Source organism: Podarcis cretensis, assembly GCF_951804945.1.
Source record: "Podarcis cretensis genome assembly, chromosome: 4".
NCBI lineage: Eukaryota > Metazoa > Chordata > Lepidosauria > Squamata > Lacertidae > Podarcis > Podarcis cretensis.
This window is the reverse complement of record NC_137173.1, coordinates 38,288,353-38,303,163: the sequence shown is the minus strand read 5'-3', so window position 1 is coordinate 38,303,163 and position 14,811 is coordinate 38,288,353. Positions and strand designations below refer to the sequence as shown.

The 14,811-nt window shown below is 43.1% G+C and overlaps 1 protein-coding gene across 2 annotated transcripts in view; it reads left to right on the top strand.

The window, feature by feature from the left end:
* GUCA1C (guanylate cyclase activator 1C) overlaps nt 1–14,811 on the top strand; it is a gene marked incomplete at its 5' end in the record, with an annotated part of 46,125 nt that overhangs the window by 29,124 nt on the left and 2,190 nt on the right. For both annotated transcript variants that reach the window (XM_079974459.1, XM_079974460.1), the window contains 2 exons: nt 10,611–10,760; nt 12,887–12,974. In XM_079974459.1, the coding sequence (XP_079830585.1) occupies nt 10,611–10,760; nt 12,887–12,974 (238 nt within the window). The remainder of the gene's footprint in view (nt 1–10,610; nt 10,761–12,886; nt 12,975–14,811) is intronic.

The window sequence follows — 14,811 nt, the reverse complement described above, 5'->3', positions numbered from 1 at the left end:
GTGGAATAATGGTGAACCTGCTGATAGGTGGCAAGATACACATAGTCCTGAAGATGAGAACAATTGCTCATCTAGTTCTAATTCAGTCTGTCCCAGCTCTTTACACCAGTGTCCTAGCTAAGGCCCTGTTAGAGGAAATGATTCCACTCATAGTCAATTTGTCTCCTAAACAGGTGACGACATATGGGCACTTGATCTTCCCTATGTCCAATTTATCATCCATCGTTTACCATCTGTGTTAACACTTCCAACTACCATTTCTCCAGGATTTTTGAAGGTACCACAGACACTGCTAAAAGACATTTCACTACCTGTCCAATGCAGGTTGCTCTCTGCTAACATAGTGAGGTCAAGGAGTACCTCACCTCTGTCTAATGTATTTATTTATTTAAGGCCCTTCTTCTAAGCCACCTTTCCAAATCTAAATATCTTCCCAAAACAGAATTCAAATTATCATTAACAAAAGCTGTGTAAAACAAAACACTGAGGTTCACAATTAAAGTAAGAGAAGTAAAATCATTTCATTTCACGCCAGCTATTGCATCGTAACCCCATTTCACAACTACTGAAGATCTATAGAAAAGCATGTTCCACGCAAACTGAGGTTCTTGCAACCCAGCTCTGATGAGACTGTGGGAAAATGGTTGTTTGCACATAAGAGCATGAGCGAAAGTTTATTATTGCAAGGTGATTTCATAGCAAAAGGCATTGCTTGGAGCATGATCAACGTGTGGACAGCTCATGCTGTCCTGATGATTGGTCCACGTAGTATGGCCTGATCGACTACGTGGGCCTGGTGTGATGGCATGGCATTGTCCTTATCTGCAGGCTGAGGGAAAAGTTGCTTCTTGGTATTTGTATCTTTTTGGCTACACACAATAAATGTTTGGCTGCAGCAGCTCCTGGGGCAGTCAGATTTCTTCAACCCATCTTTGCGTGAGACTGATTATTACTGATGGCGAGCAGGTTCTCGTCATTTTGGTGCCCCGTGTGAGTCATGAGACGCCTCAGCTGGCCAAACTATGCCTTTAGTCTGGCTTTTTGTGAACCAGGCCAGCATTTCTAGAGCTCATTTTCCAGCAGTATTAGGAAGAAAAGAAGGCTTTTCATCCAGATATATCTTTGTGTGTATAGTGGAAACAGAAAGACTTCAGTTAAATTTCACATATGTTCAATTTCCCTTTTGTTCTCATCCTTTGGTATATGATATGTTTGTTGGGGGCTCTTGATAATACTCAAGTGTACAATCTTCAGCATATTTAAATTCTATCAGAAACATTGGCATTAAATGGCACATCTGTCACAGCACATTTGTCCAGCATTGTTTGCAATTAAAAATAACAATAACAATACAGTTTTGTAATTTGGCAACAAAACTAGATGGCCAGAGTTTTGCCATATCTAGGAATTGCAATCCTGTGGAATTTTTACATTCATTCCGATAATCTCGTTTTTCAAATAAATTTGGTAATGAAAGGTGGGATTACTTTTTCTAAGCTGTGGGAATCCAGCCCTTGGCCAGACCTGATATTAACCTCTTCCCACTATCTTGCTGATGCTTCTTAAGAAGTGTTTTAAAAGGCAGAGAGGTTGGCTTAGTGGTCTAAGCTTTTGGTTAGAAATGCCCAGACTGTCTGGAAGACTGACAGGTTTATAAGCTTCATGAAGCTGTGACTTAGCTTTTCATCCTTTCACTGTAGATAAATGATATACGCTGCGATAATGGAGATCATTTAAAAAACAGTAGCCCTGTTGGGGGGTTTTAACCAAGGTAACGGGGATGGCCAGAATTCTACTACAATACACAGTCTATTTAATGATTTTTTTATTCTAGGGCTGCACTTAATATACGCTGGTTCCAATGTTAGCACATTTTGAGACTTGTTTTAACTGATATTAATCTATATTTTTATATCGTTCTCATCCACCCTGGGATCTTATGGTGATGCGTGGGCAATAATAATAATAAACTTCTAATTATTACTATTATATGTAGCTGATCAGAGTAGTAAACCAGCTGAACATTTGCACTGTTTCACTGCTCTTTCACACCTTTTTGGTTCCCTGGATGCTGCCTATTTGCAGTGCTTGTTTGAACCTTCTCCTTTCCTCCCAGAACCCTCAGCATCATTTGCCCACCCTGCTATTTAATCTTGACTGTGGATTTGGTTTTATGAGCATCCGTGACTTTATCACATGTGGTGTCATGACATCAATAACATCATGTGAGATCACAAGAGCCAACATCAGAGTCCTGATGAGTAAGAGGACCATGAAGCCAAAGGAAGAAAGAGGAAATGGTACCAAGAAGAACAGGATTTGAGGGCAGTGCTAAGCCATCGCTTGCCCATGTAGGTATATAGGGATGAAATAAGTGCTGTATCTAAAACAGGCATGAAGACTTTTTGGCCCTCCAGATGTTGCTGACCTGTCATGGACTGGCCAGATGCAGATGAGTGGTGGGAGGCACCAGCTAGGGAACCCCCAAAGGAACCTCCAGGGTAAGAAGGCTCAGAGCCAGAGGATTGGTGGTGGGAAGACGATGAGTGGTCAGAGGGAGAAGACTGGGAGGAGGATGTATCAGCAGCAGAAAAGACAACAGGACTTAGTGAGCAGGAATAAGCTGGGGCAAAGAACAGTCCTGATTCAGAGGCTGGAGAGGAGGTGGGGCAGGAGACAGAGTTGAGACAGGCTGCTGAAGAATCCAAGGAGTCTCCCCTTCCTGGCGCAATCAGCTCCTCTCCCCTCCTGGTCTCCCAGAACCTGAAGAGGTATGAAGAGAGCAGAGCAAAGAGAGATAAGACAAAGGAGCCTCAGGTTGCTGGGGGAGGACCCGGGAGGAGGAATCTTAGAGAGTGGTGGGAAGGCAGAGACCTTCAGTCCTCACAACTGCCTCACTGGGGCAAGACCTACTGGGAACAGTTGCTGCACTAGGCCTGCACTGTTTTGGGTTCTTTGAATAAAGAGTTAACTTCACTGACACTGAGTGTTTTGTTGCTGACCTGCTCCGGACTGCAGCTCCGGACAACTACAACTTCCATCATCCCTAGTCATTGGGCCAAGCTTTATGGAAGTTGTAGTTCAGCAGTTGGAGAGTCAAAGGTTCCCCACACCCAATCTCAAGAAAAACATCTCAAGATTCTTAAGCTCTGACCAAGCAATTTTCCCTTTACAGTTGGGTACGGACTTTTGTCTTATAAAATCTGAAGGCAAGAGATCCTGTTCTGGTCCTTCCTGCCCCATTGCCGCCCCCCCACCCCCCACAGTGCTAAGAGCAGCTGTGAGTGGGTTGTTTACATTAGGACCATGGGCATAGCTGTCAACCTTTCCCTTTTCTTGCAAGGAATCCTATTCGGAATAAGGGAATTTCCCTTTAAAAAAGGGAAATGTTGACAGCTATAACCATGGGAAGAACCCCTTTCCCCACAAAAATCACACCCCAGGCTTCTAAGCAGTCTCACTGGGATCGCCTGTGCTATGTATCAGTTTCGGTTAGGCTATCAGAAGGGAAAGAACTGCAGTTTGAACAGGGGATTATCAACGCTACTCTAAATATAAAAGGATAACGACCTTGTTAAGCTTCCAGCTTCCAGTGCCTGTTACCTAACCCTTGCATAATGTTCTAATCTCACATGTCCCATTTTGTTTTTTTATGGGCACAACTGTCTCTGTAGGCTGTGAACAAGGACAGTGGGCTTTGAAGGACCATGTTCCTACCCAATTTTACAGCCATTTTACAGGGGTTTCGTTCTACAAAAATCCCACTGACGGTCACAGAATGTGCACCTGAATGTGGCAGGGAAAGCAATAGTTCGTTCTGGGATTGTCCTTTATACACACATTCTACGATATATAGCATCCAATCTCAAGACTGTACATATTCCATGACGCTGCTGTCCTCCTGGTGCAAGCTGCAAATATCTCGCCATCCTGGGAAGCTAGAAAAGGAGAGTTGATACCTTCTTCCTCTTGCATGAAGAATTTTCCAACATAGACGCCTCCTCTCTGCATATCTCCCAGCCCCCTGTATATGGACTGGATCATCCCTCGAGTTTTTAGCCCTCAAGGATGTAACAATAAGCTTGGAAGTCTATGGGCAATACTTGATGGAAGATCAGGATTCCATTTGGATGGCATGAAAGCCTTCTGAGCATATGGACATGTTGTTGTCACCTAGTGGTCAAAAGGCAGAATTTGGAGTTTCTGTCAGAATTCTGTAGTGACACATTTGTTTGACTTTGTACTGTGGGCTTATCCACACTTCTCTTCTGCTGCTTCCCCCTGCCTCCTGCGGAAAACCATTGCCATTTTTTTCCGATGTATCACTAAAGAGTGGGTTTTCCCTTGGGAAGGAGCGGGACAAGCGGAAAACTGCTTGACCCCGTGCTTTTTAGGCACGCCACAAGCAGATGTGTGGACAAGCCCTGTGCCCCCAAATTATCATGTCTTTCTCTCTCCTCGTCAATCTCCATCAGATTAGGGCTGATGGGAGCTGTAGTCTAAAAACATCTGGAAGGCGCCAGATTGGGGGAGGCTAGAACAGCCTCTTGCCTGAAGGTTCCTGGAATGGAAGCCCCAGAAGAGGCCTATAAGCACAGAAGGGATTGTTATCTTCATGAAACCACAGCTGTAGAAATTCTCTGAACAAAGAACATTGAATCAGATATAAAGATCTGGCACTCAGGAATGTGCTTCAGGCACTGCAAACTTATCTGTACACATTCTGCTCTTCCTCCTTTCTGTGTTTGCAATAACCATAGTTTGCCTCAGGCTCCCAACCATAGTTTCAAATGCTCCGAGATTGAGAAAAAAAATTATAAGACTGAGCTGCTTGTTTGTTTGTTACATGAATAAGGTCCTCTTGGATAGGCATACGTTGTACAGTGGTACCTCGGGTTACATACGCTTCAGGTTACATACGCTTCATGTTACACACTCCACTAACCCAGAAATAGTGCTTCAGGTTAAGAACTTTGCTTCAGGATAAGAACAGAAATCGGGCTCCGGCGGTGCAGCGGCAGCAGGATGCCCCATTAGCTAAAGTGGTGCTTCAGGTTAAGGACAGTTTCAGGTTAAGAACGGACCTCCGGAACAAATTAAGTACTTAACCCGAGGTACCACTGTACTAGGAATTATTGTACTTCGAATGACTCCATTTTATTTTCCTAATGTTTCTGTGATTGTCTGCATCTTTTTTTTTCATTTTGGCACATCTGGGTGTTTATATAGGATGTTTTGATGTCATTGTACCATACACCATTGGATGTCATGTTACCATACAAGTCTAATATAGTTTGATAGTCTGTTTTCAAGGGTTGAGTTTTTTTCTCTTTTTTTGGTCACTTAGTGCATATGTATCTTCAACTTCAAAGGGTGTACTGATGCATGCTTTCTGGCCCAGTGAGATCACCCTCCTCTCCTTAAATGTAATTATATAAAAGATAGACTTATATAGTGCACTTTTATAAATACCAAAAAATCACCAGTAATGCCCTTCATGAATTTGGCTGAACCTCCTATTTAGCCAGGTATGTTAATAGCCTTGTAAGCACCAATTTTTTTACAGATTACTGTACTGAAAATATGTAGTTATAATTTGAAAATGCAGTTGTGAGATTCTGGAGAACTAATTTGTTTCAATGCCTTTGTCCAGAACCAGGTTTATCAGATTAATGAAAGAGGGCCAGGAAGGTTTGGAAGGCTATATAAAATGGGTGACATCCAGCATAGCATAGGCAAGGATCCACTTGTGCAATGCAGTTTTGGCTTCATCTCTCCCCCCCCCCAGCCCTCTCACACCTGCAGAATTGCTAATGATGGTTGGGGGGGCTCCAATTTTTGAGGGGTTGCTGCAGAGAGGAGAGCAGAAATCCCATTGCACAAGTAGGTGGGCAGCATTGGGAGTTGCCCTATGTATCGATAAACTTGGTTGATATGCTACAGCTTAATGATCCCAGCAGAAAACTGTGCATAATTATTCTCCAGGAAAGGCACAAGAAATTGTTCAACACCATTTCCCATGTTTACCTGTATCTATAGGGATAGACTTAATAGAACCTCAAAGATGTGTATAAACCCTCAGACAGATTTTTCATTATAGTGAATTGAGCGGAACCATAGCGGAACCCAAATTATTCACATTTTTTGTTGTTGTTTTTATTTACACCAAGAGGTGGCTTCCTTTTTTACATATCAAGAAGTACTATTTGTTTTTGTCCATACTTTGACTTGTCCAATCCTGAACTAGTGCTCAGTGACAAATCAATTCCTTCCCCATCTAACCCCTGCCCTTTTCTGTTTTGGAATTTATTCATTTTTGTTTGTTTTTGTCATGATGCTAGGTAATGGTGTAGTTGTTGCAAGCACTGGGGTGCAACTCAGCTTGTATTGAAGACTGGTGGGGCTGAATGGGAAGAAGGCATATAGAGAAAGGAACCTCCAGGCTTCCTAGACTGTCCCTTTAACCTCTGCTAACCTTCCCCAGGGGACACGGGTGGCACTGTGGGTTAAACCACAGAGCCTAGGACTTGCCGATCAGAAGGTCGGTGGTTCAAATCCCCACGACGGGGTGAGCTCCCGTTGCTTGGTCCCTGCTCCTGCCCACCTAGCAGTTCGAAAGCACGTCAAAGTGCAAGTAGATAAATAGGCACCGCTCTGGCGGGAAGGTCATTTCCGTGCGCTGCTCTGGTTCGCCAGAAGCGGCTTAGTCATGCTGGCCACATGACCCGGAAGCTGTATGCCGGCTCCCTCAGCCAATAAAGTGAGATGAGTGCTGCAACCCCAGAGTCGGTCACGACTGGACCTAATGGTCCGGGGTCCCTTTACCTGTTTAACCTTAACCTTTCCCAGGAATGGGCTTTGGTAACACGGCAGGCTGAAGGAGAGTAAAATTTGGTGTCCCTCCCTGAAATTTCTTATTTTCACAATAATTCATTTTAGTACAGTTGCTTTTTATGGATTTCAGTAGATACACATATAAAAATAGGTTTTATAATAATAATTTTGTGCTCCCTCAGCTTGGCACCCTGTGGGGGTGGGGTGGGGTGGGGTGGGAACTGCCTGCATGGCCCTAAATCCGCTGCTGTCTTCTCTCAGGTGTTGGACTGATACTCTCAGGGGGGTCATCACACTTCTTTTTTTCCTGTGGTTTCTAGACACAGGTTAATGATTTCTAGGCATAGGTCCAAGTGGGGTTTTGTTTCTTGTCCTGATCCTTTCCCTGGGAAAACCCACTGTTTACCGCTGAACTGGAACAAACATCACTCAGGTTCTGAGCCTAAAGGGCTGTGACACAGAAAATTAAGCTAGCTTGTTTTCTCCTGCTCCAGGGGGTAGGACCCAAACCAATGGGTTCAAATTAAAAGGAAGGATATTCTGACTAAACATCAGGAAGTGGAATGTTAGACAGTGGAATGGATTCCCTTGGAAGGTAGTCAACTCTCCCCCTTTTAAGCAGAAGTTGGATGGTGATCAGGCATAGATGCTTTAGGTGAAATTCCTGTATTGCAGGGGGTTGGACTAGATCCTCATGGTCTCTTCCAACTCTACAATTCTATGATTTTATGTGGCACAAATGGAATGAAGGGTTTGCTGATCTCATTTCCTATTCCACCCTTCTTCCTCACCCCCTTGGGTTGAGGAAATATCTTTGTGTGTGTCTCCTGCCGAGAACAGGCATCCTCTTTAGACAGAACTAGGATCCGCTTTATCACACTTGTATTTCCTTTAATAAATTCAGCTTTCTTATTTTCCAAACGGAGAGTCTAAGTGAGATTGCATCTATAAATAAAGTGTGCTCCTCCAGCAGAGATTCAGTGTTCAGTTCAGGCTTCTGCTGATGCATCCAAATTCCATCAGTAACAGCATCCTGTTTTGTTGTGTAACATCTTACTAGTTTGGGCGCCTGTTTTATGTCTCATTCTAGTGAAATTAGACATTTGTTCTGTCAACCCATCAAGGCGGCAGTGGGACACATCCCTATGACTTTCCAGAGCTCCCCCAACACACGTGTTTTATTTTGGACAGGGTAGTTAAGTGTGAAAATTATACAAAAAAGCAGGCCCTCTGTGCTATGAGGAACCTTGGTCAAATGGAGTTCCCAAAAGTGTAGAGAGCAGAGACTAGGAGACAAAGTTGGCTGGTGCATGGTGCAGTAGGCTGGTGGATGTGGTTTCACTGCCCACTCCATGTGAACATGTGGAGGTTCCTCCATAAATGAGAAAAAGCTAAAGCAAAACTATATGGTATCTGTGCTGAATGGGAACATCCTTCCTGGTCTTCTGAATCATTTAGTTCATTCAGCATAGCTTTTGAGCACAAAATCAGCTGCCATCAAACATTTTGAAAAGAAATGAATCTGTCTTTAATAAGGATGAATTTCATAGAATCGTAGAGTTGAAAGGGACCCCAAGGGTCATCTATAGTCTAACCCCATGCAGTGCAGGAATCTCAACTAGATCATCCATGACAGATGGCCAGCCAACCTCTGCTTAAAAAACTCCAAGACATGCCATGCCATCTAGACTGTGTCACTGTGTGGACCGCTGAGGAGAATGTGTGGAAGGAAACAGCAATGCACTGGAACTGTGGTGATCAACAGGGCTGAATCAAGCACCCCAGGTGGATGTACTGTCTAAGAAAGGTCTGCAGGTGGTCATAACAGAAAGGCAAGGGTAGAGTCCACAGCAAAGAACACTGTCACTGACACCAAAGGGCTGGAATAATCCATAGGAAACTACAGTGTTGCTTTACTTATTGCTTATCTGTTTTCAATGCTTATCACTTCTTTCCAATCATATACTGCAACAACGACACGTGATAGATCTGTAACTGTTGTTGTTTTTTATTGTACGGCAATTCGCAAAATCAAAAAAGAAGGCAATTGCTCAGTGAATTGAAAAGTGAGCAATGTATTTTAAACTGATATACTGGACCAGTGATTTAACCCAGAATTTCAAGAATTTATATAGATCAGAAATAGGAAACCTGCCCCACCTCTGTCTCCCAAATGTTGTTGGAACTTTGTCAGACCGATGGTAAGGGATGGTGGCTGAAAATGGTATCCCTGTGTCTGGCTCCACCCATTAGTAAAATCTCATTCAGCGTATCACAGGGTTGAAATTGTAGTTCAACAACATCTGGAGACATAGTCTGATCTAGAAGGTATAGCCTGCTGGCCCCATCTGCCTTTTATTCATTGTGGAATATGCTGCTCAAAGACATGAGTGAGATACCCAGTCCACACAAAACAGATGTTTTGGCTTTTACTCACTTTCAGCCATCTTAAAAATGCTGTTTCTTTTTGCATGATGATGTAACTGTTTCAAGCACTGGGATGCGACTCAGCTGGTACTGAAGAAGGGTAGGGCGAGGAGATTCTCTGTCTGAAACTCTGGGGAGCTGCTAGGCAATCCTGAGCTAGATGTACCAATGATCTGATTTGGTATAAGGCACCTTCCTGATTTGGTATAAGGCACCTTCCATTCATATTGCCCATTGTGCATTCAAAGAATGCATGTGTGTGATAAAGATATGTGGGGTAATCTTGCCCTCACTGCCAATGGCCATGCACCCTTGACATCTCTGTGTCTGGATTCTCTGGAAAGCATGACATACACTCATAGATCCTGATTGAGCCATGATCCCTTCTCCACGTAGGAGATCTCTACGTGCACCAAACATAAAAGCATATAGATCCCTTTCTCATGTGCACCAAACACATGGATGGGGGCAAGGCTTGACATGTGGCCTTGTGATACACAGCCACACCCATTAAGATATGTGTGCTCCCAACCTCTGCATAACAAGGTGAGGAAACACTGGCTGGTGACATCAGGACACAGGATAAGGGACTTGACACAGGGCTGCCATTTTTGCAATAGACAGCTCTACTCCACGCAGTAGCATTTCTGCGGTTCATCATTTTTTCTTTTTCAGACTCTATGGACACTCTGAAGCAGTAGTACAGAGAGAGAAATCATCCTTTATCAAATAAAAAAAATCAGTGCAAATAAATTGCCATCGTATAACTTTCTTTTTTTAAAAAAAAAGTCACAAAATATTGCAGGCATGGGGAAGATGCAAGAAATAGCATGGTTCATTGACAATGCCATCAGCAACTACATTTGACATGACGATGGCAATAGTAACAACTGTTTTTTCCTCAAAAATACCGTAAATGTTATTTCTTGGGGACAAAATATTGCAGTGTGATTGTTTAGAAAATGCGGTATCCCTGCAGTAGAACTGCCAGCTATCCAACTCCCAACAACAAATGAGTAACAATAGTGCATTTCTTGTGTGAAAAACCAATTGCCTATGAAGTCTCCAAGAACAAAAGGTTGATCGTTTATACAAGAAATAATCACTGAAGAGGAAAAGAGAGTATCTTAATTTTACCAGTTAGGACATGCCCTTATGTGTTAAAGCTTTTCTGTATTGCTTTTGTATGAACTGATATATTCACATTTTTTGAATGCTCCGGGGGATTTCAGTGTAAGATGCTTTCAGCTTGTATTCTTTTTGCAGCAGACCAGCCCCTTATTAATATTATTGCCAGAATAAATTAAGGGCTATACATGCTACAAACTTATCTTTCTTTCCTTCTTTAGGATGGGTTTATCGACTTCTTGGAATTTATAGCTGCAATAAATCTGGTTATACGAGGAAAAATTGACCAAAAATTGAAATGGTATTTTAAACTCTATGACGCTGATGGGAATGGAACTATTGACAAAAGAGAACTCTTAAGCATATTCACGGTAAGGGAATGGTTATATGTTAGCATATATTTGCCATGAAGCGTTTTATGGGAAATCAATTATTTAAACCTATTGATGTTTTGGCTGTAGTTCACTGCCTGTTTCAGTCATTATCTGGCTAGATGGTCACTCACGGCTTCTCTTTTGTTCCAGAAATCAATAGGAAAGGGGAACACGGGCCTGCAATGAGATCTCCCTGTCCCCAATGTGGTGAAAGAGAGGGAATTACACAAGGCTGGTGCCAGCACCAGGCATCCTTGGGTAGCTGTCAGGGCCCACTGCGGATACCCACGCTAGGCGCCTCTGAATCATAGCTGTCAACTTTTCCCTTTTCTTGGGAGGAATCCTATTTGGAATAAGGGAATTTCCCTTTAAAAAAAGGGAAACGTTGACAGCTATGCTCTGAATAAAGGTTCTGAACTGGCACTCTCAGCAGCTCCATGTGGTTGGATTTAGTTTCCCACAATGTCTCATCGCTAGCATGGCTCTGTATCAGCCTTTCCCAACCTGGAGCCTACAACTCCCATCAGCCCCAGCCAGAACTGGGGCAATGTGAAAATGTCCTAAGAAAGTACATTAAGTTGAAAAAAGAGCTCCCTTCCGCTTTTGAAATATACTCGGAGTCGAGAGTGGATTTCATGCTCTTTATTCAACTCATAGTGGTGAGGAGGAATGGAAGTTCCCCCACAATATCTGCTTTATATACATTATTTACACAATGGGCTGCACGTGATTGGTTAATTCCGGGATTCTCCTGTAAGCCAATCAGGTTGTGGATTCACTTCCACCTGGAGCTGGATTGGGTGGCTCCTGCGGACCAATCATACTGCTGCATTGTTCTAGGACCAATCAGACTGCTGCATTTTGGATCCTATTGTTCTAGGACCAATCAGACTGCTGCATTTTGGATCCTATTCAACTCAGTACATAACAACTTTTCCCTTCCATAAATTCTGACAAGTAGATCAAGATTAGAGTGTAAAATGAGCCGCTGGATCAAGCCAGTGACTCATCTTGTTCAGCATCCTGTTCTCACAGTGGCCGACCACATGTCTGTGGGAAGTCTACAAGCTGGACAAGAGCAGCGGTGTTTGAAACTCCCATTGTTCTAGGGGCATTTTGCAACAGGGAATTTCATTAGTGCGAGCAGTTTCTGAGCTCTGGGCGCAGTACTGCATCTAAGATTTCAGAATAAAACTGCTGAGGGGAAGGAAAGGAGGGCCTTTTTTCTGCCTCCCCACTTCCAGCTACTCTCTGAAGACTGGAGAAGAGACCCTCTTAGGAATATTAGGGGGTGGGCAGGGCAAGGACTAGACCATGTGAAAAATGATCATAATACTTTAGCTGCAGTTCACTCATGTTCAGTTTTATATTCTTCTTATAAAAAAGCTTGCCTAGACATTCCGTTATTGCCCCCATAATCTAGGTTTTAGGTGCCATTTAGCTCCTAGCTTTCATTTCTAACACTGATGAGCACAATAGTAGTGAAGATAGATAATAGTCAGTATGGCTAGTAGTGTAAAGCCTGTTTTCCTGTGCAATGTGAAAAATACCTATACATTTTTATGATGCTAAGGATTAAGTTTGTGGGTGGGTGGGTGTACATATGCAGTGCTTTTTTCTGGGGGACACAGGGGTATGCATACCCCTAAACATTTTGTGAATCTAAGTCAGGCCTCATTGAGGGGCAATATTTCAATATGTGTAGGAAAATGAGAGTACCCCTAAACATTTTTTTAAGAAAAAAGCACTGTACGTATGTATGTATATGATGAGAAAAGTTGTTTAAGCTTCCACACCATGTACATACATATAAAATAATCCTTACTTTAAATGACATGGAATACTCTGAAAGAACAGATTCTCCAGGGCAGGATAAAAACGTAGCTGGGTTTAAGAAAAATCACGTGTCCTGACAGGATCTTCAATGATATGCTAATTGGATCTATAATCCTTTCGGTTCTGTTATAATAATTTAATTTACAATCCTCATTACTGAAGATTTCCTGGAGATTATGCCTGCTCCTGCCACCCACTCCTGCCTCAGATGCTAAGCGAACCAGCAGCCATAAATTGAATTCGCATTATGACCTGCTGACATGTTTGCATTTTTTCCATCCCTTCAGGCCATTCAAGCTATCAATGGCAACCAAGAATTGACTCCAGAAGAATTCACAAACATGGTATTCCAGAAGATAGATGTTAACAACGACGGTAAGGTTATAAAAAATTTTCAAGTGTGGGTCCAGTTTGACAGTTGGTGGGCAGCCAACCTGTCAATCACTTGGCGTCATGACTACAGCAGCTGACCACTTCAAAGGGACTTGCTCTCAGCAGGTGGTATGGATTCAAACCATGGCTTCAAACTTACATTTTTTCTTTGCTGGTCAGCAGGGAAAAACATGTGCATTTGCAAGCAGCATTTGAATGTAAGCTACACCCGCAATGAGACTCCCAACAGGACTTGCTCACAGGGCCAATCAGCCTGCTGGTGTTGAGAATCAGCACCATCACATCAGTTCTCGATATGGGATTTCCTAGTGCCATGTCAGCAATGCCTTTACCTGCCCCACACTTTGCGTATGTCAGGCATGGGCATGATTTGGGGGAAAGTGTTGCAGGTCTATTCAGGATCCTTTACACATTTCTAACCCATCTTTCTTCCAAGGAACATGGGCTGGAATACATGGAAACCCCATTTTAGCCTCACTTTAGAGGTACTTTAGAAATGCCGTCTGGGGAACTTTATAGCTGAGGCCCAAACTAATGGAGACATACAATTACATGGGTCTTTCTTTTGCCTTTCAATTATTTTTTCAACCAAAGCATTCTAAGGAAGGCAGGGATTTGAAGGCAGGCTGCTTCCTCTTTTCCTCTCTGCTTATTTTTCTGTTCCGGATTTCCAAATACTTGCCATGTTTTTCTTCACACCATACATTTAAAGCAGATGGCTTCTTCCAAATAAGCCTGGGAACTGTAGTTCACCCTTTCCAGAGCTGCAATCCCCAACACCCATGAATCTTTGGGGGAAAGCCATGTGCTTTAAATATATGGTGTGTGTAGATGTTTCATGTCTGCTTTGGAGCTAAGCCAAGTCTGACGCTGGCCTGCACTTTGCCTGCTACATCACACTAGTTCTTTCCATTCCACCTTATCTCTGCAAGTGCAGCGCAGGATTCAGAAATGCATTAAATGCTCTACCAAATCATCTGGACTATACAAAGCAAAGTATCTGGTGCAGTGGCTTTAGTAAAAACAACATGCATTAAGGGGAATTTTAAAATAATAATGCCAATGTAGTGCAAATGGATTTTGATATTGTCATTTCATTATTCTTGTAGTAGCTCCAGTTGGTGATTATCGCTGGAGCAAAAGCATGTTATTGTTATATTTAACGTATCTACTTTTAAAAAACTTTTATTATTAAAAGGTATACAATGCAATATAGACAATGGGCTTTTTATGCAAGTCATATAATCAATTTATTTAACTAATTCCAGACTCAAATATTAGAAATATCTGAAATTTAAAACCAGCCATTTCTCTTATTGACTTTTATGGGCAGCAAGGCTATTAAGTGAGCTTATCTTAAACCAAGAGCGTTAAGGTGGTACTAGATGTAATTTCTTTATAAATCATTTGCTGAACAGCAGCTTCAATGCAATTCTAATTAAGCGGTATAAAAGGTAAAGGTAAAGGTACCCCTGCCCGTACGGGCCAGTCTTGACAGACTCTGGGGTTGTGCGCCCATCTCACTTAAGAGGCCAGGGGCCAGCGCTGTCCGGAGACACTTCCGGGTCTCGTGGCCAGCGTGACATCGCTGCTCTGGCCAGAGCCAGAGCCAGAGCCGCACATGGAAACGCCGTTTACCTTCCCGCTGGTAAGCGGTCCCTATTTATCTACTTGCACCCGGAGGTGCTTTCGAGCTGCTAGGTTGGCAGGCGCCGGGACCGAGCAGCGGGAGCGCACCCCGCCGCAGGGATTCGAACCGCCGACCTTTCGATCGGCAAGCCCTAGGCGCTGAGGCTTTAACCCACAGCGCCACCTGCGT